This window comes from Sminthopsis crassicaudata, chromosome 1, assembly GCF_048593235.1.
Source record: "Sminthopsis crassicaudata isolate SCR6 chromosome 1, ASM4859323v1, whole genome shotgun sequence".
NCBI classification, from domain to species: Eukaryota; Metazoa; Chordata; class Mammalia; order Dasyuromorphia; family Dasyuridae; genus Sminthopsis; species Sminthopsis crassicaudata.
In genome coordinates, this window is record NC_133617.1 from 557,189,479 (window position 1) to 557,210,261 (window position 20,783).

The 20,783-nt window shown below is 32.3% G+C and overlaps 1 protein-coding gene and 1 long non-coding RNA gene across 13 annotated transcripts in view; one reads left to right on the forward strand and one right to left on the reverse strand.

The window, feature by feature from the left end:
• The window catches only part of ARB2A (ARB2 cotranscriptional regulator A), a 575,039-nt gene that overhangs the window by 241,241 nt on the left and 313,015 nt on the right, over positions 1-20,783 (forward strand). For all 12 annotated transcript variants that reach the window (XM_074282097.1, XM_074282092.1, XM_074282101.1 and 9 more), the window contains one exon: positions 7,898-8,116. In XM_074282097.1, coding sequence (XP_074138198.1) covers positions 7,898-8,116 — 219 coding nt within the window. The remainder of the gene's footprint in view (positions 1-7,897; positions 8,117-20,783) is intronic.
• On the reverse strand, positions 7,494-8,819 carry LOC141550944 (uncharacterized). The gene is made up of 3 exons (XR_012484706.1): positions 8,744-8,819; positions 8,518-8,633; positions 7,494-7,536 (listed from the first exon to the last, which is right to left on the reverse strand). It is a non-coding gene; the product is annotated as an uncharacterized LOC141550944 (long non-coding RNA).

A 20,783-nucleotide genomic window follows, 5' to 3' on the forward strand; every position in this document is an offset into this window, starting at 1 on the left:
TTTTATTTCCTAAAGTGTCTGAATGCATGTGTACACTAAAGCAATTCACCTTTTAAAAATTATTATTAATATGCAGTAACTTTAAATAGTAGACCTCAATCACAAACAATACTTAGTATTAGATTTCTTTGGAAGACTGGATTGCTTCAAGATTGTTTTTAGAAACCATTTATAAACATAGGCTGTGTCCTATCTTTGCCACTCCCACTTGATTCCTCCTTATCTTCCTTATCTACAGATTAAAAAGGGATATATACAAACCTATTGAGGAATTTGTACTTAATTATGCTTTGAAATTCTTTAATGCATGAGAATGCCTTGAAATGAAGGGAGTCTTGAGCTTAACAGCTCATTCTTCAGTATGTCCTTGTCCTAAGAAATGATCTCTAGAAACACCAAGAGGACTTTCAGCAAGTTGCTAGCTATGTTTGGAAAAATTATGATTTACACACTTAGAATCTTATGTTTTAAGAAAGTTGAGGAAGAAATAAGCTGGTATAGTTTCCAGATAAAGAAAGATGTGCAGTTTGGTATACTAGTAGATTTCTTTAATTTGAAAAAGTAGCTTTTAATCCCATAGACGCATGAAAGTGTATCCTAAGATAATGCATTGTTTCATTGTCATATAAAACGAAAAGGTTGTCCAATGTTGTGTATGATGCTAGAATTCAGACTTTGAGTAAGAAATATAGCTTATGAAGTTACTCTAATAAACTATAACCTTTTGCATTAAATTAGAAATTCTTTGCACTTAGGAGTATTTAAAACAAAATATTTACTCTTAAAAAAAAAAAATAGGAACTCTCTACTTAATGACCATCCAGATTTGCAGTCTTTTTTGCTCTTGCTTTGAGTTATCCAAGCTCAAGTTTTGGGATTATTCAGTAAAGATGTGTATCTAGTTGTATGTTATCTTGCTTTTACTTAGGAATTTTGATCTATAATTGACAGGGAAATAGCTACAACTTGTTGCCTCTCCATTGCACTCTCATTTGTCCATGTGTGTGTTTCTTTTTCTTAAGCTAAAAGTAAAGAATTTAAACTAAAATACTTTAGAATACCTTATTTTTGTCCATAAATTTTGCATAATCAATAATCTATTTATTATGATGATATTAAAACCAGTTAGCAACTAGCAAAAACTAAAACCAAATCAAAAATTTACTGCTGGATCTGGTTATAAATACATGATTAGTGAAAGTTGAGTTGAAGTTTTTGTGACTCATTTTTGTTATTAGAACATGACTTAGTGGTATTTAAAAAATTGAATGTTCTAATACATTTGAAAAGTTAGTAACACAGTAGGTGACAGTATGGGCAAGTATAAAGTGAATGTTTTGAAATAACTAGCACTTGGGTGACCTGGGATGTCAGGACTAGAAACAAGGGTGTGTGTTTGTCAATATATTTTACGTGTTTTACAGACTCCTAAGGGAACAGGGGAAGATACAATTTCACCTTTTCTGTGCCAAAACATTTTAATTATATCTTCTTCCAACTACAGCGGTTCAGTAACCAAGGAACTGACATTGATGCATGTGTTGATAAAGCTGCAAACATTCAAAATGAGATTAACAAAGATTTTGAGGAAAGGGTGACAGCTAATTTTGCACAGTATTCTGCATCTAATTCAGGCCAGTGTAACGATAGAATATTTTATAACTATTGTGTTATTCAAAAGGACTTTTATGATGCTTTTGTATTTGTGAATATTTTGGTGTCTTGCTCAGTGAACATTATCTGTGCAATGAGAGAAAACTTTTATTTGTCCATATGTTGTAATCCCACACTATTTCTGAAAGAGAAGGAACCTCTTACTATAAATTTTTTTCATGTAAATTACCCTTTATTCAAGTAACTGTTTACCTTATGCTAATTTATCTTGAATTGACTGATTTGAAAAGGTACAGTGGCACGAAATTCACCAATTTTCTAATATTGCTTAGTGTGTGTTGATGTAAAAAAACCGAAATATTTATATTAAATTTATTTAATTAGTAAAATTGTAGTTTCTTTATTTTCCTGAGGCCCTTTGAGCACATTTCAGTGTATTTCTTTGCTCTTCTGTTCTTTTCTTGAAGGCAGCTGACAGTCTTCTTTCTCTTTTCTTTTTGTTTGTGAAATTTTCTTTTTTCTGTCCACTCACTTCTCCATCTGCTTTCACTTTTGTCTGCTTGGGCCGTCTCTCTCTCATCCCAACTTGATAATGAGGAATGCAGTGTGACCCTGACCTCTATCAGCCCATGCATGACCTTCTGACTCCACCATATAACCTCTGACCTTCTCTTTGACAGCTTGATTAATTACCCTGTGTTATGATTTATGAGTAAGTGCTATGTAAAAATAATAGACAACAGGTGGTCCTCTGAAAACTTTTTGTGGCATGTTTTCTTTTCTTGACTAACTTGAGGAGCTATTTGAAGTTGGGAATTCAGTGGGACAATGTATGTTTGTAACAGCAGCATTTTTACATATTCAATCATAGTCCTTATGTCTGGGAAGCTAAGAGAAGCAGACCTGGGATGAAAGTTTAACAAAAGTATTATCAGATTGTTGTTACCAAAATGCACATTTGAGTTGAAATGCAAAACTGAGTCAACAGACATTTCAGTCTCAGGTCACGTCTTGAGAAAATTGCTCCAATAATGGAGGGGGCATTTTTCAAGCAGAGCTGCAGTTCAAACAGCTATGTTTACTTTAACGCTTCGCTAGTGACTTCTGATTGGTTGTCATGACCTCATCTCACTGTTGCACCTAGGATGTTGCAACAGTGACACATGCATACCCTTCTTATGATAAAGATGGGAAATAAACAGAACATACATCTTTCAGAAAGATGAATGGACAGTAGTTTGTCCATTTTGAACATGGGCAGATTTAGTTTCCAGATCAGAACATTCTGGGCTTCATTTCCCTGGGGGATTAACTGTGATCTTGTTGCAAACAGTCTAGATAGCATGTTGAACTTGGAAAAATTTGGCTGATAAAGCAAAGGAAAACCATCTCTTTATAGCTCTTTCCTTGAAGTCCAAAAGATAGTTACACAGGTCAAGGGATCCCACTTTAGCCTCTGACCTCTTTGGTCACATATGGCATACCATGTTGGTAGATTAATATGCAGAGCTGAGTACTTTCAGCTCATTATTCATTTAGCCAACCACATGAGATTTGAAAAAATACAGAATTTGCTTTGACTATCCTAGATTTCCATTGAGCTTATAACTAGTGACTAACAGGCAAAATTAACTTGTATTAATCTTCAATTTCTAGCATCTGGTGTGAGGGTTTATTGTGAGACCATCCTATTTTTTGGTCAGGCACCTCTTAATTATTTATCTGCTCATCTTTGTGAGAAGGGCACTTCTGCATCTATTTGATTCGGATATCATGGTTCTTCTTTAGTTCATTGTGCTCAACACCACCTGTCTGCTTGAGGCCATTCTAATCTCAGGCATCATCTTCTGATTAAATGATAAATGAACTATTATTAGCAAATATATTTATAAAACTTAAAAATAAAAGTGATTTGGAATCCCAAGCTATCAATCTAAATGAAAGTATTTGCAATGAATGAAATGCAATGGTTAGAAATAAAACTTGAGGTAGTATTTAAGAGTCTAGAGATTTAGCCTTGCAAATACTGGTCTGAATATAACACTATCATTATTTATAAGTTTGATGTGATGAATTAAGGGATAAAGCAAGCTTTTATCATTATTTGTCCTAGTGTTTCCCTCCTAGATTCTCCATAAGAAAACATAGAATTAGTTAACTATAATGTGCATCAGTTTTGCCTCTGGAAATACAGTATATTGAGCTTGGCTTGGATAAATCAAATTGTAAACTGTATTATATCTTTTTAAAAGATTGCAGGATAAATTTTCAAGTATATTTGAAATATCCCAACTTTTCATTTGGCAAGAAAATTATTCTTTTTAAGGAATGATTAAGTATAAATGATGGTTTTAAGAGCCTCGATATAAACAAAAATGCTAATTTTTGCAAGTAGTTCTGGAAAGTAATTTTAGAATACTATTATTTATTTAAATCCTCTATTTTATAGAGTAGTTTTAAAGCACTTCACGGTTGATGGGTGTTTGCCTTTTTTGTATTTCTTCATTGAAATACTGAAAAAGAGAGGGCAATTTAAGAAGTTGCTTGTTTCATCTTTATTGAAACATTTCATGTGATCTAATTAATAATATTTCATGCCACACTCCCATTTTTAATGATTGAGGTTTTTCTGTATGTAATTTTTATGTGAACATTTATTTACTCTCCATAGGCTTTCAGTAATCCTTTCTAAGGCTAAGCTATAGCAAAATTGGCATCACATATAGAGATACTGAAGCCTTTCAGAAATGTTAACTATTTCAAGAATGTAATGAAGAGAAGGGCAAACTTTTAGTGTGATATATATATATATATATATATATATATATATATATATATATATATATATATGTTTCTGTACCATTTAGAGCAGTATGATAGGGTTAAAGTAGTGATATTCCTTGCTTTTTCTGTTTTATCAGGATATAATAGAAGTAGTATATGATAGCTTTTATTAAAAATGAAGGATCATTTTTATTCACTTATTATTTGGAATACATGGAATAACAAAAAGAATAAAAATAAACAAAATCAATTTCTTTATGTAATGATTGGAATTTAGCCTGTAAATCTTTTTTGAAAGTTGGGAGAGCAATGATTCTGTGAGATGGTTGGAGAAAATGCCCTTGGATAAATTCAAGATGATTTTTGCTTGGATTTGTTTTATCTAAAGGTCTGATATGTTTAAAATAAGAAGCTGTTTTCTATGAAATCCAGCTGTTACAAAGAAGAAATTTTATGTTCCCCATCTAATTGATAAAAACCCTTTAATTGATTTACATAGTAGTGATTTTAAAAATAGAATCATTTTTCATCTGTTGAAACCTCAGTGAAAAATTGACATTGTGTCCTTATAACATTGGACAAATGAGTCATGTAATTTTCTGTTACATAATCAATAATTTAGACAAATTCTACTTCTTTGATGATTTATGTGTATCTTTTTTAGACTACACATGTAAAAGTTCAGATTTCATGATGCATGTAAAACTGTAATAGACAAAATAATGTTTCAAAAAAATTGTAAATGTGTATCTTCAAATCATGTTCCCCTCTCACTTCCATCATAGAATCACTTTCTTTTACTGACCTTATGGATTTCATATAGCATGATGTTTGTCATTTTTGAAATATTTTTGATCTGAGTTTTTAAAATTGGAATTCAATTATTATGTAACTTTTACAAGTTTATTAAAATTTATGTTGCCTTCAGTTGGAAATGTTTCAGGTGTCTGAAGAGTTTTCTATATTTGAAATTTTCTGATTCCTTTTCTTCTCTCTCTTTCTCTCTCTCTCTCTCTCTCTCTCTCTCTCTCTCTCTCTCTCTCTCTCTCTCTCTCTCTCTCTCTCTCTCTCTCTCTCTAGATCCTAGTTTTGGATAGCTAGATTCTAAAGCATGTGTTTAAAGAAAAGAAAAGTTCAATTCAGCTGAGAGAAGAGGGCAGGGAAGGAACATGACAGTAGACCACTTACTCATGGTACAAAATCTAGTAAAGAGGCAATTTTCTTTTTGGCCTATGGTGACCTTTTTTGACTAGGTTCCTTACTTCAGAGACAGTGTATTGAATGCCTCTATTTCACCCTGTTTAGCAGAGTGCATCAGTGTCCTTTAACTTAGTTTTGGTGGGAGGGGAAGTTATAGCAGAAATTTGAGAAGGGCGTGAAAAGTTGTAAGAGGCACTAGGAAGAGGGGTAGGAACTTCCTTCAAATGTGATTTTGATAACTAGTCGAGTGTGTCCAACTGTAGAAAATCACCAAGTGACAATCTGTCTACCTGACAGTGATCACAATGTGCTACAAGACTTTTGAATAGCTATACAGATTAGAATAAAGCAAGTCCGAATAAAGTATCTTTTGTTGGTATAGCTTTGGCTTACCAGCTAGGTAGATAGGAATTTTTTTTTTTTTTAATCTTCTCATATGCTTTGTGTTTGAGATGTTTAAGTAAAAGTGAAGCATTTATTTCTGCCTAAGAATATTTTGCAAGCCTTTCATAAAAGGAGCTTTTTTGACTAAGAATTCTAAGAGATCATATGATCTTAAAAGGATATATGTTGAATAAGTATACCCTGTTTTATCAATCAATTTTGTGTACATTGAATAAATTTTTTTCATATTTCTTTTAAAAAGTTCTGTATTTACACTGAGCCTTCTAGAGTAGAATTAAGAATCCTTTGAAACCTATATCTTTATACCCACACCTCCCACATACCTCCCAATATGCACCCCCCTCCCCTTGAAGTCAAAGTGGTTTAAAAATACATTGATTGGATGAAAAGAAAAATAGCCCCAATACAGTTTTGTGTTATTTAAAATAACTTGAAAAAAGTCAACTAAGTGCAATAGCAACATACTTTACAAAATAATAATACTGACACTGTGATAATATTGATTTATTTTTAGTGCTGCTATCAGTTGTGTGGGTTCTGATCAGCCTCTGATCATCACTTGGATAAGAAATATGACATTTAAAATTCAGTTAAAGTCTTAGATAATGAATTGTTAAGGTCCTAGAGCATGAATTTTTAAAATAGATGGCTCGTGTTTTGGGGGTAGACATAAAATTCTATTTAAATTTAATTATCTGTAAGTTTGATTCTCTTTGCATTATAATAAGTTCCATTTTCCTATGACCATGTAGAGTTTTATAAATGTATGAATATTGCGAATATCACAATTCCTTTCAATGTCCTAGAGTATTAGTTAGAAAAAGAAAGCTACATAATAGCTTTGAATAACAAATGTTATTCAGGAGTTAGTAGTGCTAACTTTTTTGTTTTTTCTATTTTTGAACTTAATAGTTCAAAATGTTTAAAGCTTTCCAAAATGGATCAATTCTTCCAGTCCTCCAATAGTCAAAGATCCCCAGGCCCCAAATGGAAAATTGAACGCATAAATTTAACTTTTATTAACAACTTAATTAATATTTTTGAGTTCTAATCTTTGAAATGTTAAATGTTTCATGGTATTAGTCCTCAATAAAAAAAAAATTATGATAATGACTTGAAAACAAAAATTTCAGAAAAAAGTCATTTCTATATACTACAGTAATAGTTTTTTTAAAAAAAGTTTTAATTTGTGAAAATGATTTGTCTAACTTCTTGACATTGAATAGACAAATCAATTGCAAAAGATGGACAATGGATAACTTCTACTCATTATGTGATCATTAATGCATAGAATATTAGGTACATTTTTTCTTCCATTTTTTTTCTTTGTCAGTATCCAAACAAAACAAACTAAACCATAAATGTGGATAAAAGGAAAGAAAACTCATTTAATTCAACATGAAAGCTGTGGAATTCCATAGCATGTTGTTTATTTTTCTCATAGCATGTCTTCTAAATAGTAAGGACACTTGGAAAGTTTAAGTATGGTTAGTGCTTGTCGGTGTGCCCAAAGATTATTTTTCTTCAGAAGATCTAGAATAAAACATTTTGATTTAAATTAACAATCTTCGTGTCACATTTCTTTCTTTCTCTCTCTCTCTCTCTCTCTCTCTCTCTCTCTCTCTCTCTCTCTCTCTCTCTCTCTCTCTCTCTCTCTTTCTCACTTTCTCTGCTTCTGTTATATGTTATGTTTGCTTATTTACCTATGCTATCCTTATCACAGTATATTAAATTCAGAACTTAAGATGGCCAAAAGAAAGGAGTATTGTCCTGGTTATAATATAATAATTTATGAAATATAAGTCTAGGAATTTACTTAGTATAGAATGTTAATACTTTTTAAAATTGGAAATATTTTTAAGATTACATTTTTTTCTCTTTCTTTTTACAACAGGAAGGATATGGAGTAATAGTACTCAATCCCAATGAAAACTATATTGAAGTGGAAAAGACCAAATCACAAATGCATTTATATTCTGATGGTTCAGATGAGCCAGCAGAAAAACGTGAAAGAAAAGATAAAACCTTCAAAGAAGCAAAGAAGCGGCGTGATTTTTATGAAAAGTATCGTAACCCTCAGAAAGAAAAAGAGATGGTGCCATTATATATTAGAGTAAGTCAAATGGCTACATTTTCCTTCATTACTTGATATATAATATTTTTTCCAATTTTTTTTTTTTACATGAAGTACTTGGCTTTTTCAGCAATTTATTTCTAGGAAGCATCAACTTCTTAAGAGTTTTAAAATTTCCCACTCAGAAAATAACTTTGATTAAGTTCCCAAATGCATAATTTCAAATCCATGTGTCATTTCATGTAAGCTTCAAACACAAGTATGCTTTCCTTTTGGGTCAAGGTCTCATTTGTGGGAAATCCTCTAAAATAATTTTATCATGATATTCATATTGAAAACTTTGAAATTTTACAACCTGCCATGCCTTTTAAAATACTATGTCATTCTGTTGTCCATTAGAGAGAGTATAGATCATCTAATAATTGTAAAAAATGTATTACCTGCTGAATTAATAATGTACTGTGCCATATATCAATGTTCATCTTGTGTGGTAGCAGTTTTATCAGGTAATGTTATTTTCATGGGAGCAGCCATTCATTGTATCTTTGCTTAACTTCTGAAGGTAGATGAAGAGAGTGAAGTTTATTAATATCTTAATAAATATTTAAGTTAGAATAGTTCAGGAATGGTATAATGAGGGAACTCTGTCCCTTGCTCTTTTCTTACTCAATGAATCTTTGCACTTGGTAATGCTAGCAGCATGAGATCCTTAGAATAGTGCTTCCAGAGGATTTCTAATTCTGCAGGGGGCACAAACAATTTTATTTGCACTTTGACACATTCTGCTTGATATACATACTGTGGATTTTGTTTGAGACAAATTCATTCAATTTAGTTATTTTTTATTTTTTATTTAATTTATTATAGAAGGTGGATGGAGGTTTAATTTAAGAGTAAAACTAAAGCTTGTCAGACATACCAAAGAGGAAGCAAAACAAAATGGATTTATTCTTCTGATGAAATATTTGGAGATGTTTAAAGAGTAGAATAATTACCTTTCTTATTTGTTCTGTGTTATAGTGATAATGTATCTCATCCTATAAATTTGCTTGTTTTAGAAATTACAAAAACTAATTATAAACATACCTTATGCCACTTTTGAGAAAAAATGAAAACTATATTCCCTCACAGGTTACCTTCCCTTTCTGGAATTTTCACTAAAAAAAAAAAATTAAAAAAAATACAGCATTTACCCACATGTCAATTTACTGAGTAAATTAGGATTGCAATAAAATAGGGAAGGAGGTTCTCAGATTCATAATCAATCCAAAGCAGAATGCCCTTCAAGAGCCTCAGATTTCCTCATATAGCTTGTAAAGCCAAAGAGAGAGGAAAAAAAAAGCATGCACATATTTAGCATCACATGAACCCTTGTCAGTATTTGAAAATATCAAAAATTAACAGATTTTTAGATCAAATAACATTTCTTCTTTTCCTAATTTAGTCAGATCACCCCTTGTCTAACAGAAGCTTTTCTGAGTTCATAATGCCATTTTCTCATCTTCTAGATTATCTGAACCTCTCATGTCTCTTTAACATTTTGTGATATTGTAAAATAAAAAATTTAATCATTTTTTTTCTTGTACTTTCCAGAAATGAATTTAAAATATTTCAAAATTCACATAACATTAGTAGTATTGATTTAACATTTTAAAATGAAAACAAGAAATGAAACTTTCCATGTGTTGAATTATGTATTTTTGCTTCCTTGGTTTTTTGTTTTTGTTTTTAAACATGTAATTTAAGGATCTGTTTCTGAAATCTAATTCTCTAGGTCTTATATCTTCTTTTCTATCTTCTCTTTATTATGGCACCATTTTCCCCTTTTGTTCTCTTGTACATGTACATTTTCTTTATTCTGTATTTCACATGTTTCATTTGTTCTTGTTTTTAACTTTTCCTCAATTTAACACTGAAAATGAATTCTAAGTGTATTTCTATTTTCTCCTTGTCTTTCCCCCCTCTAATTCTTTGATCTGTTCTATATGTTCTTTTTTTCTTACTTTTCTATCACTCTTTTTTACCTTCTTGTATTGCATCTTTCAACCTTTTCTCCTTGCTTTCCTGTGTTATTCCATTTCTTTTACAAAGTTGCTCTTCTTCCTCAGGAAACAGTGAAAGACAAAAATAGATCATGTAAATTAAAATCCTACATGTATCACTCACACTCTTAGATATACAATAGTATTTTGTATTTCACACCTTTTCACTTAAAAACCCCAGAGCAATTTTCAAAGGAGCAGAGATGGATATAGTCTTCAGAATATTGCCAGATAGTGAGGTTTTATCCTTTCAATGAGAAATGAGGTGAATTGCTCAATGTTTGGTGTATTCATGTTATAGGTCACTAGGATTCATTTAGAATTTGCTTTTCTAGAGTATTGTCATACTGTATCTATGCTAGTAAAAAAGAAGTGTTTTATAATCTTGAGAGCATATTCAAAACTAGAAAGTTTTTTTTTTTTTTTTTTAATCTTGAGTATACCTATATATACATATAACTACACATGCTTTGGTGTATATATACACAAACACACAGACACAGACTTTCAAAAGTCTTAATGCATTTTTCAGCAGATCTAAGAATACCATGAGACAGATATTTTTCTTAAACTATAAAGATATTTTATGAAGATCTCAGGTGTTAGTCTTGCTCCCAGATATCAGCCCTTTAAAGGAGTTCTGAAATCATTTATCAATAGTGAAACTTCAGCATGGAGAGATTATTTGAATGTACTCTTCAGTCAATCCATTGTGATTTAATTTTGATTTTTAAAATACTGACTCTTCTAATAATTAAAGAAAAATGATAATCACTTAGTATTTTAGTATCTTTCTCAAGAAACTTTTCACAATTTAGTTAACCTGCTTATTATTCAGATGAATGAATAAAGATAGAGGAGTAGCATTTGTTTTTTAATGAACTTTGTAAAATTTGTTGTCGACACAACACTAATTTCTGAAGGAAAACATCACTGCTTTCTTCCATTATACTTCTGTATGTGAACGTTGTGTTGTAGTCAAACTGGCTTGTCTTCTAAATATTTCTTGTAGTTTCCCTCATTCATATATTGTTGCACAAGCAAGGGTCTTCTTTTCTTCTTCACTTTAAGAAATCTTTCCTATATTTTAAGGCCCAATTTTGGCTCCACCTTGTCTCTGAAGTCTTCTCTGAACAAGAAAACTCATAGTGATTCTTTTCTTTTTGAACTTATGGAACTCATTGTCCATACTGTTTATTGGGATAGTTCATCATCTGTCTTGTAACATCTCTTGTATTGTTGTCTCAAACTTATTTAACTTGTCGTTTGTCTATATCTTGCCTTGTACTCTTAATTTGAGATTTTGTAGGATGCTTAAAAGCAAGGAATATTTCTAATATTATATTATTTTACTGGCAGAATCTTCATACAATAGGCATTCAATAAATATTTTTTAATTAGTTGTTGGTATTTACAATTAGCATATTTGTTAATATGCAGTTGCTATGTAGGAGCTAGTTTTCTTCTGGACTTGAAGCATTCATCTGGAATTTTGACATTGTTCACATATGGCTCAACACTTAAAAAGAAATGTATCTTTTAAAAATAACTATATTCAAAAATATTATGTACCAACACTAGAGAAATCTACATAGATAGTACACTAATATTTACTTGCTATACCATTGGTATCCATTTATTTATTCTATCAACCTTTAATAAGATTGGGACATTCAGCAAAAGAACTCTGGGAGATGACTATGAACCACTACATAGAATTCCCAATACCCCTATTTTTGTCCACCTGCATTTTTTATTTCCTTCACAGGCTAAATGGACAATATTTCAAAGTCTGATTTCTTTTTGTACAGCAAAATAACTGTTTGGACATGTATACATATATTGTATTTAATTTATACTTTAACATATGTAACATATATTGGTCAACCTGCCATCTGGGGGAGAGAAGTGGGGGGAAGGAGGGGAAAAATTGGAACAAAAGGCTTGGCAATTGTCAGTGTTGTAAAATTATCCATGCATATATCTTGTAAATAAAAAGTTGTAATAATAAAAAAAATAAGATTGGGGCATTAAAAAAATAAAAGATAAAATATCCCATTTGGGAAGGAGAGAATAGAAAAGCTCCATATGAACAATAGTTGTCCCATATTTAAGAATAGATTATCAGGAGATTTTCAACATAGTGCATATTTAATAATGACATCTTGTTCTTATTACTCATGTTTAGAAGAACTAGATTCAAATTGCCATTTATTAACTTTAATCATCTTGAGCAAATTGTTTCAACACTCTGGGCCTCAGTTTCCTCATCTATAAAATAGGGAGGTTGGATTAGACAACTTTTTGAGTTTTCTGCAGCTATAATTGCATGTTTTTCTTGTTTTTCTCCTGTTTTTGACCATTCTGTTTTCTTAGTATATTAAAATATGTAATATTCTCTGTTTAAAAAAGAAATTTCCTTTAGGTAAGTAAAAATAGCCAGATTTTCATTTCATTTTATTTTTTTTATTTATTTATTTTACAAATAATTGCAAATATTTAGCATAGCAAAGTACAAGGAAAAAGTACAAAATAAAAATTTGAAACATTAAGGTTACAAAAGTATAATTTTGTTTTATTTACCAAATGAATATTAGATATGAGTAACAGATTGTGTACTACATTCTGATACATGAAGAACAAAGCTGGAGAGATCAAAGTACTGATTATTTTATGCTGTAACTTTACTTAACTATGAAATAATGTATTTGCTGGCATATATTATAGCTTATTAAGGGGATTGATTTGGTCTAGGCAATAAACATCATGTCAGACATGCCTGGCAGGAAAGCCTGTTTAATATGTTTTGTAATAAGACAGAATTTTTTGTTCTTGAAAACATCTGCCAACTGAATTCAAGAGTGAAGACAGAAAATGTCATCAATTTCATAGTAATCTTATAAATTTAGTTTCTTTTTCAGCATCACAAATAAAGATATACAAAATTCTCAATGTTAGTCATTCCTGGTAATATTATTTTATAAAATAATGAAAAAATTATTTTTATATAATGTGTTAATTAATTCATAATGAATTTTAATATTCCAACTGATAAAATTTTAACAAGCACATTGCCAATAGATCATTTTTAAAGCATCTGTTTTTTAATGTGTTGGGTGGAGAACTGAGTCAAATGGCTAAATATGTACATATATTCTTTTTAAAAACATATTCCTCTCCCTCCCCACACCCCCCATGATTAGATGACTACTTTGGTGTTTTTTTTCTTTAGATCACCAGGGCTGCTGGTTTTCATACTGGGTTTTGCTTTCCCCCAAAATTAAATTTGCCACTTTAGTCCAAATGTAAAATTTCACCTTTATTTCTCATTTAAATCTTCTTATAGGTATATTATAAAATTATATAAGATTATCTTGAGCGTAGCTAGTACATGTTTATCTCTCAGTTACATTAATATAATTGTTTCACATTTTTGTTTCAATTTTGAAAGTTATTCAGATTTTTTTTAAAAAATAAATTCTGCTCAAGTGTTCTTTAAGTAAAATAGTCATCATGTGAGTTATTTCATGCAACATGGCATATCAACAAGTAATATTTGGAACTAACAGGAATGTAGTCTTTATATTTTCTTCAACAAATATGTACAACTTTTAAGTTTGGATAAAAACATATTTTAATCTTAATTTTCTAAGATTCACCTGTGTACCTGTTTATATCAGCTGGGGGTTGACAAAGATAAAAAAATGGTGGTTTTTTTTTTTTTTTTTAGATTTTGGTTCAGATTATAAAGACGACCTTTTTGAAAGGTTTGAATTTATGGGACAGTTCTATGAAAATTAGATGGTAAGATTATTAAGATTATTTTCTGTGTTAGAATTGCATTTTAACATTAAATATTCACATTTATTATACATGTCAATAGTTTGTGATTTTCTTTGGATATAAGAAAATTTTCCAGATAATGGGAACAATTCTACTCCTTCTTTTCATGAATAGTATGCTATGTATATATATATGTATATATGTGTATATGTGTATATATATATATATGTATATATATGTGTGATTATATATATTATATAGTATATCTTAGCGAGTGCCCTTAATAAGAAACAGTTAGAATTTTTCTGTTGATATTTCTATTCTCAATCTAATTATTTCTTTACTTGTTAGCATATCTTACCACACCAAAAGTATTAAAAATAACAAGAACTACTCTATTGTCCTTAAGAATAAGAGATTAAATCAGGATAATTTTAACTATCTTCAGGTTCAGTGAACAGGATTTTGAAATAATAACCAGATCCTAAGGAACATAGCCATCATTCACATAATCAAATCTCTTGAATAAGTTGAAATGACAGTAGAAGCAAAACAGACCAGTTTATGGATTATCAGTGGAAATTAACTGTTTAGTCAATATTACTTATTATGTAACATGTAACAGTAATTATATAATATTATACATATTATGTAATGAATTCTGAAGATATACTATAAGTGAGTATTTTGTCTGGACATTTTATAGTACATGCTGAGAAGGCCACTGATAAGAAAATATATTAGCTGTTCTCTAGATTGAAGATATCCACTTCCATCAGAATACATCCTTATAAAGTATCATTGTTGAAGTGTATAATGATCCCCTAGTTCTACTCGTTTCACTCAGCATCAATTGATGTAAGTCTTTCCAAACCTCTTGTATTCCTCCTTTTGGGCATTTCTTACAGAACATTCATATACCATAATTTACCCAACCATTCTCCAATTGATGGACATCCATTCATTTTCCAGTTTCTAGCCACTATGAAAAGGGCTGCCACAAACATTTTGGCACATACAGGTCCCTTTCCCTTCTTTAGTATTTCCTTGGGATATAAGTCCAGTAGTAGTACGGCTGGGTCAAAGGGTATGCACATTTTGATAACTTTTTGGGCATAATTCCAGATTGCTCTCCAGAATGGTTGGATTCTTTCACAACTCCACCAACAATGCATCAGTGTCCCAGTTTTCCCACAGCCCCTCCAATATTAATCATTATTTGTTCCTGTCATCTTAGCCAATCTGACAGGTATGTAATGGTATCTCAGAGTTGTCTTAATTTGCATTTCTCTGATCAATCGTGATTTGGAACACTCTTTCATATGAGTGGAAATAGTTTTAATTTCATCATCTGAAAATTGTCTATTCATATCCTTTGACCATTTATCAATTGGAGAATGGCTTGATTTCTTATAAATTAAAGTCAATTCTCTGTATATTTTGGAGATACGGCCTTTATCAGAACCTTTACCTGTAAAAATGTTTTCCCAATTTGTTACTTCCCTTCTAATCTTGTTTGCATTAGTTTTGTTTGTGCAGAAAAATTTTTAATTTGGTGTAATCAAAATTTTCTATTTTGTGATCAATAATGGTCTCTAGTTCTCCCTTGGATACAAACTTCTTCCTCCTCCACAAGTCCGAGCGGTAAACCATCCCATGTTCCTCTAATTTATTTATGATTTTGTTCTTTATGCCTAAATCTTGGACCCATTTTGATCTTATCTTAGTATGTGGTGTTAAATGTGGGTCCATGCCTAGTTTCTGCCATATGCTGCTTCTTTAATATCAGCTATATCAATAAAAAATCATATCAATTTCTGATGGTGGATTTTACCAGAGACTTTGATGGGAAGAGCTTTCTACATTTTCAAGTGGCTGTGATTGTAGCCTCTAGGAGCTATTGCTAGGCTCTTTCTCCATAGGAGTTGCTTTCCAGGATGGTGGCTAAGAGTACTAGGCTGGAAGCATTGCTATTCCCTAGGCTCTTGGGGATAGTCCCATCTTGAGGGATTTTTTTAGATGCAGACTTTAGGAAATATGGTTAGGGATAGGAGTAGTGAAGCTTAAAAGACTATTTATTTAGAATAAGTCTTTGCAGGGCATGTTAAAGGGATGCATTTTGGAAAGGATTACTTGAAAGAAATGAAGACCCAGATGAGATAAAATGACATGTAAAAAGAAATATTCAGGTACTTTTTCAATTCCTCAGAATTTTAGAATATCATTTATCATTTATTTCTGGATAGGATTTTTTGGTGACTGGTGAACATGGATATTATATTGGTAGTTTCTAAAATAGTAAGAAGACAAGAGGATAAAGAAAAGCATTTTGCTTGCCGTGGTACTCCCTGAGATATATCCTATTCCCTTGAGATAGGGTCTGCAGTAATCAAAATATCTTATGTAACTGTAAAGTTCTAGAGACCCTTTATTGTTGTTCAGTCATTTTAGTTGTGTCCAACACTTTGTGACCCCATTAAGGGTTTTCTTGGCAACATTATTGGAATGATTTGCCATTTGCTTTTCCAGTTCATTTTACAATTGAGGAAACTGAGGTCAATAGGGTTTTATTACTTTCTCAGGATCACACAGCTAGGATGTATCTGCAGCCAGATTTGAACTCATAAAGAGAAGGTTTTTTGTTGTTGTTGTTGTTGTTTTTTTACTTTGGGCCTGACAATCTATCAATTGCATCATCTAGATGCCTTTTCTAGAGTCCCTAAGGGAGAACTATATTCTTGTCTTGCCAAAGTAAAGATTTTTAAGATGCACTGTAGGATAGAAATGTAGTAATGTAGAATGGACAGTTTGGAGAAATGTTAACTATTGTCTAACACACTCAAGAAGTATGATGGAACAATCAATGACTATACTTTGTTGATTACCTATAGTATGCAATGGGTACAATTAGCTGAGCATCCAAACTAATCAAGGGGACACTTTCCCCTCTTTTTACGTATAGTAGTATCAGGAATAGAAAGAGGTGTGGGTTTCCAGTGATGGAAAGTTATAGTGATGGAAACATTTTTGAGGTTGAAAGGAAAGGTAAGGTTATGTTTTTGTTTTATTTTCTGTTGCTTGATGCTTCTCGGAATTACTATGCTTTTCCTAAGCTAATTGAATTGCTTGACTACAGTGTGAAGTATTTAGTAACACTAGTTGGATTTAAAAGGAATTAATTAAATTAAAAATTTTCTCATGGGTAGAATCTGAGCCAAAATAAAATGAATATGCATCCCAAGAACTGTGAGTAACAGATGAGTGAGATTACCCTTAAACCCCAAAGATTTCTGTTTTATGTAGAATATGTTTGGAATCAGGCTTTTTTTTTTTTTAAGTTTTTTTTTTTTTTAAACTTTTTGTCTACTTTTTTTTTAACACCTCTTTTTTCCTCTCTTGGCTAAAAATTCAGAGTTTTGTTTCATTTGTCACTGAAATTATTTCTGAACAGACTAGTTCTTTTATTTACTGTATTTCTTATCCAGTGGTGATGGTGTTTAAATGATTTTGTTATTTATTGTCTTATATTTTATTTCAGTTATGTCTCAATATTGCTGTGGTATATGATTGAAATTGGAGTAAAGTATCTACCATAACTTTTCCATTATTAGGAAGTAAATACTAGATTAAATTTATAAATATCCACTTTTGTTCAGTCATTAAGTTACGTGTGACTCTTGATGAAGCCAGGCCCTTCTATCTACCACTATCTATCCCAAAAGCATTTTTCTATGACTTTTCTAGGACTTCCTTTTATCTTTACAACAGCATTGGGAGATAGATGCTATCATTATCCACATTTTACAGATGAAGAAACTAAGATGGATAGAGGCTGTGTCTTGTCCAGAATCACACAGCTACTAAGCATTTGAGAATGGATTTGACTCAGGTCTTCCTGATCATAGATGCTAGTGCTAGTCCTAAATGCGGAAGGTGGAGCCAAGATGGTGGAGAAGATACATGCGAATCTGTAAGCTCCCTTCTTCCCTCATTACCAATTAGTTAAATCAGCCTCAAAAAGAACACTGGACTGATAGAAACCACAAGGATTGGAAGCACGACTTACCAGTTGAAGAGAATCTGGAGTTTCAACAGAAAAGGTCGGTTCCCAGGGGAGGAAAAAAAAAGAGGCCTACACAGACAGTTGGGTGCTAGCATACTGTGCTGATCGCACTGGGGAGAACTCTGGGATCAGAGAAGCCACTGAGATAGAAGAATCTGGCACAGGCTGTTAGCTCTTCTCTGCTTATAAAACAGCAGTACAGAAGAGAAATCAAGACACTTTAAAATATAAAGCCAGATACTAGAACCACCCCAATCTGGAAGTGACCTAATAGATCTCCGCACGGCTGTGCAGCCACTTTCTGCTGTCCTGGCTTCACTCTGGGGTAGTTAAGAGCCTGAACAGCAGGGACACAGCTTGAGGCAATATCTAATCCACATAGTGCTGGGCTTGGCTGGAGGCTGTAGAACTCAGCCATGGAAATCCCAAAGAAGCGGAACCTTTGAAATAGGGACTGCGGTTTCGGGCAGACATTTCCAGTTTGAGCGCAGGGGCTTTTCACCTCAGCTGCTGATATCCACGCCCCACGGGATGCAGCGGCTGGGCTTTGTGTCGCCTTTACTGTTCAGTCTTAAACCTCAGGGAAGTCGCTAGGAGACACAGCGGGGTCCTTCACTCGGTAATCCTCACAGTGCAGTTGTACTAATCACCTCTGAGGCACTTCCAGGGAGGGGGAGGGAAACTCTCTCCCAGAGCTATCTCTTAGCTCAGACACAGTACCCACTGCATCCATATGATCTGGGAGGAAGCTGGTAAAGAAATAAATAAATAAACTTCTTACCCCAAGGACAGACCCCAAAAGATTTTTAACCATGAGTAAAAAGCTGAAGAGAATTATTGATTCCTTCTACACAGAGAAAGAGCAGGTATCCAACCCCGAGGAAGTTAACAGCAGAGAGTTAGCAGATAACACTCTAAAGGGGAATGATAACCTGGCCCCCATCACATAACTCTCTCTTAGAAGACACTATTAAAAAGTTAAGAGAGTTTGAAGGAAAATGGGGAAAGGAAAGAGAAGCTATGATAGAGAATAACAATGGTCTGAAATTTGAGTTGGAAAAAATAAAGAATTCACAGGAGATGCAGGGAAACAAAATTTGTGAATTAGAAAAGGTTAAAAAAATCACAGGAAAGTAGGATTTCTGAATTGGAAAAGATAAAAAATTTCCAAGAAAGTAGGATTTGTGATTTTGGGGAAAAAAAAATTAGGGAAATGGAAAAAAATTCAACAGAGCAAAATAATTCATTTAAAAACTCAATTGGACATATATAAAAAGAACTAAAAAATGTGAAGGAAGAAAATAACTCATTAAAAATCAGGATGGAACAAATGGAAATGAATGATTCATTGAGAACCCAAGAATCAGTCAAACAAAACAAAACAAAAAAAAAAAAAATGAAAAGCTGGAGAATAATGTCAAATATTTACTGGGAAAATTTATAGACCTGGAAAATAGATCTAGGAGAGATAATCTGAGGATCATTGGACTTCCTGAAAACTATGACCAAAAGAAAGAGCCTAGATTCTATTTTACAGGAAATCATCAAAGAGAACTGTCCAGAGATAATAGAAACAGAAGGGAAAATAGGCGTTGAAAGAATTCATCAAACACCTTCTAAAAAAGACCCTAAAAAAAAGAACTCCATGGAATATTGTGGCTAAGCTGCAGAACTACCAAACAAAGGAAAAAATATTACAATAAGCTAGAAAAAAGCAATTCAAATATGAAGGGGCCACAATAAGGGTCACTCAAGATCTGGCTGCCTCCACATTAAAAGATCGAAGGGCCTGGAACCTGATATTCCGAAAGGCAAAAGATCAAGGATTACAACCAAGAATAAACTATCCAGCTAAGTTTAGCATTTTCTTCCATGGAAGAAGATGGATATTTAATGAAAGAGAGTAATTCTATTTGTTTCTAAGAAAAAAACCAGACTTAAACAAAAAATTTGAGCTACATCCACAAGACTGAAGAGAAACAGAAAAAGGTAAAAAGAACTCTTGAGAATTGTATCTTTGTTGCGGACATATAGAAAGTCCACATGGATAATTTGATTTTACTGATATAAAAAAAGAGGGGAGTAGTAAAAGGAAGGGGGAGTAGTAAAGGGAAAGGGGAAGGAGCGATAAAAAGAGGGAAAGTACATCCCAGAAAGAAGAGGCATAATAAAATATACCACATCTGAGGAAATTTAGAGAGGGGGTGAAACATTGTGTGAATCTTACTCTCATCAGAGTAGGCTCAAAGAGTAAATAATTGACATATCTGTTTTTCAGAGGATTCTCTCTCACCTCATTAAAAAGGGGGAGAGGAAAAAGAAAAAGGAAAAGGGGAATAAGGGAAGGGTACCAGAAAAGGGAAGGGATTTGGAAGGAGGGGGAGGGATACTAAAAAGGGAGGGCTGTGCGTCACATGGGGTCTATAAATTAAATATTGGGAAAGGGGTTCAGGGGGGTCAAGGGAAAAAGCATAATCTGGGGATAATATGATGGCAGGAAATACAGAATTAGTAATTTTAACTGTAAATGTGAATGGGGTGAACTCTCCCATCAAACGGAGACTGGATCAAAAATCAGAACCCTACAATATGTTGTTTACAGGATACACACTTAAAACAGGGAAATACATACAGAGTAAAGGTAAAAGATTGGAGCAGAATCTATTATGCTTCAGGTAAAGCCAAAAAAGCAGGGGTAGCCATCCTTATCTCAGATCAAGCAAAAGCAGAAATTGATCTAATTAAAAGAGATAAGGAAGGAAACTATATCCTCCTAAAAGGTAGCATAAACAATGAAGCCATATCAATATTAAACATA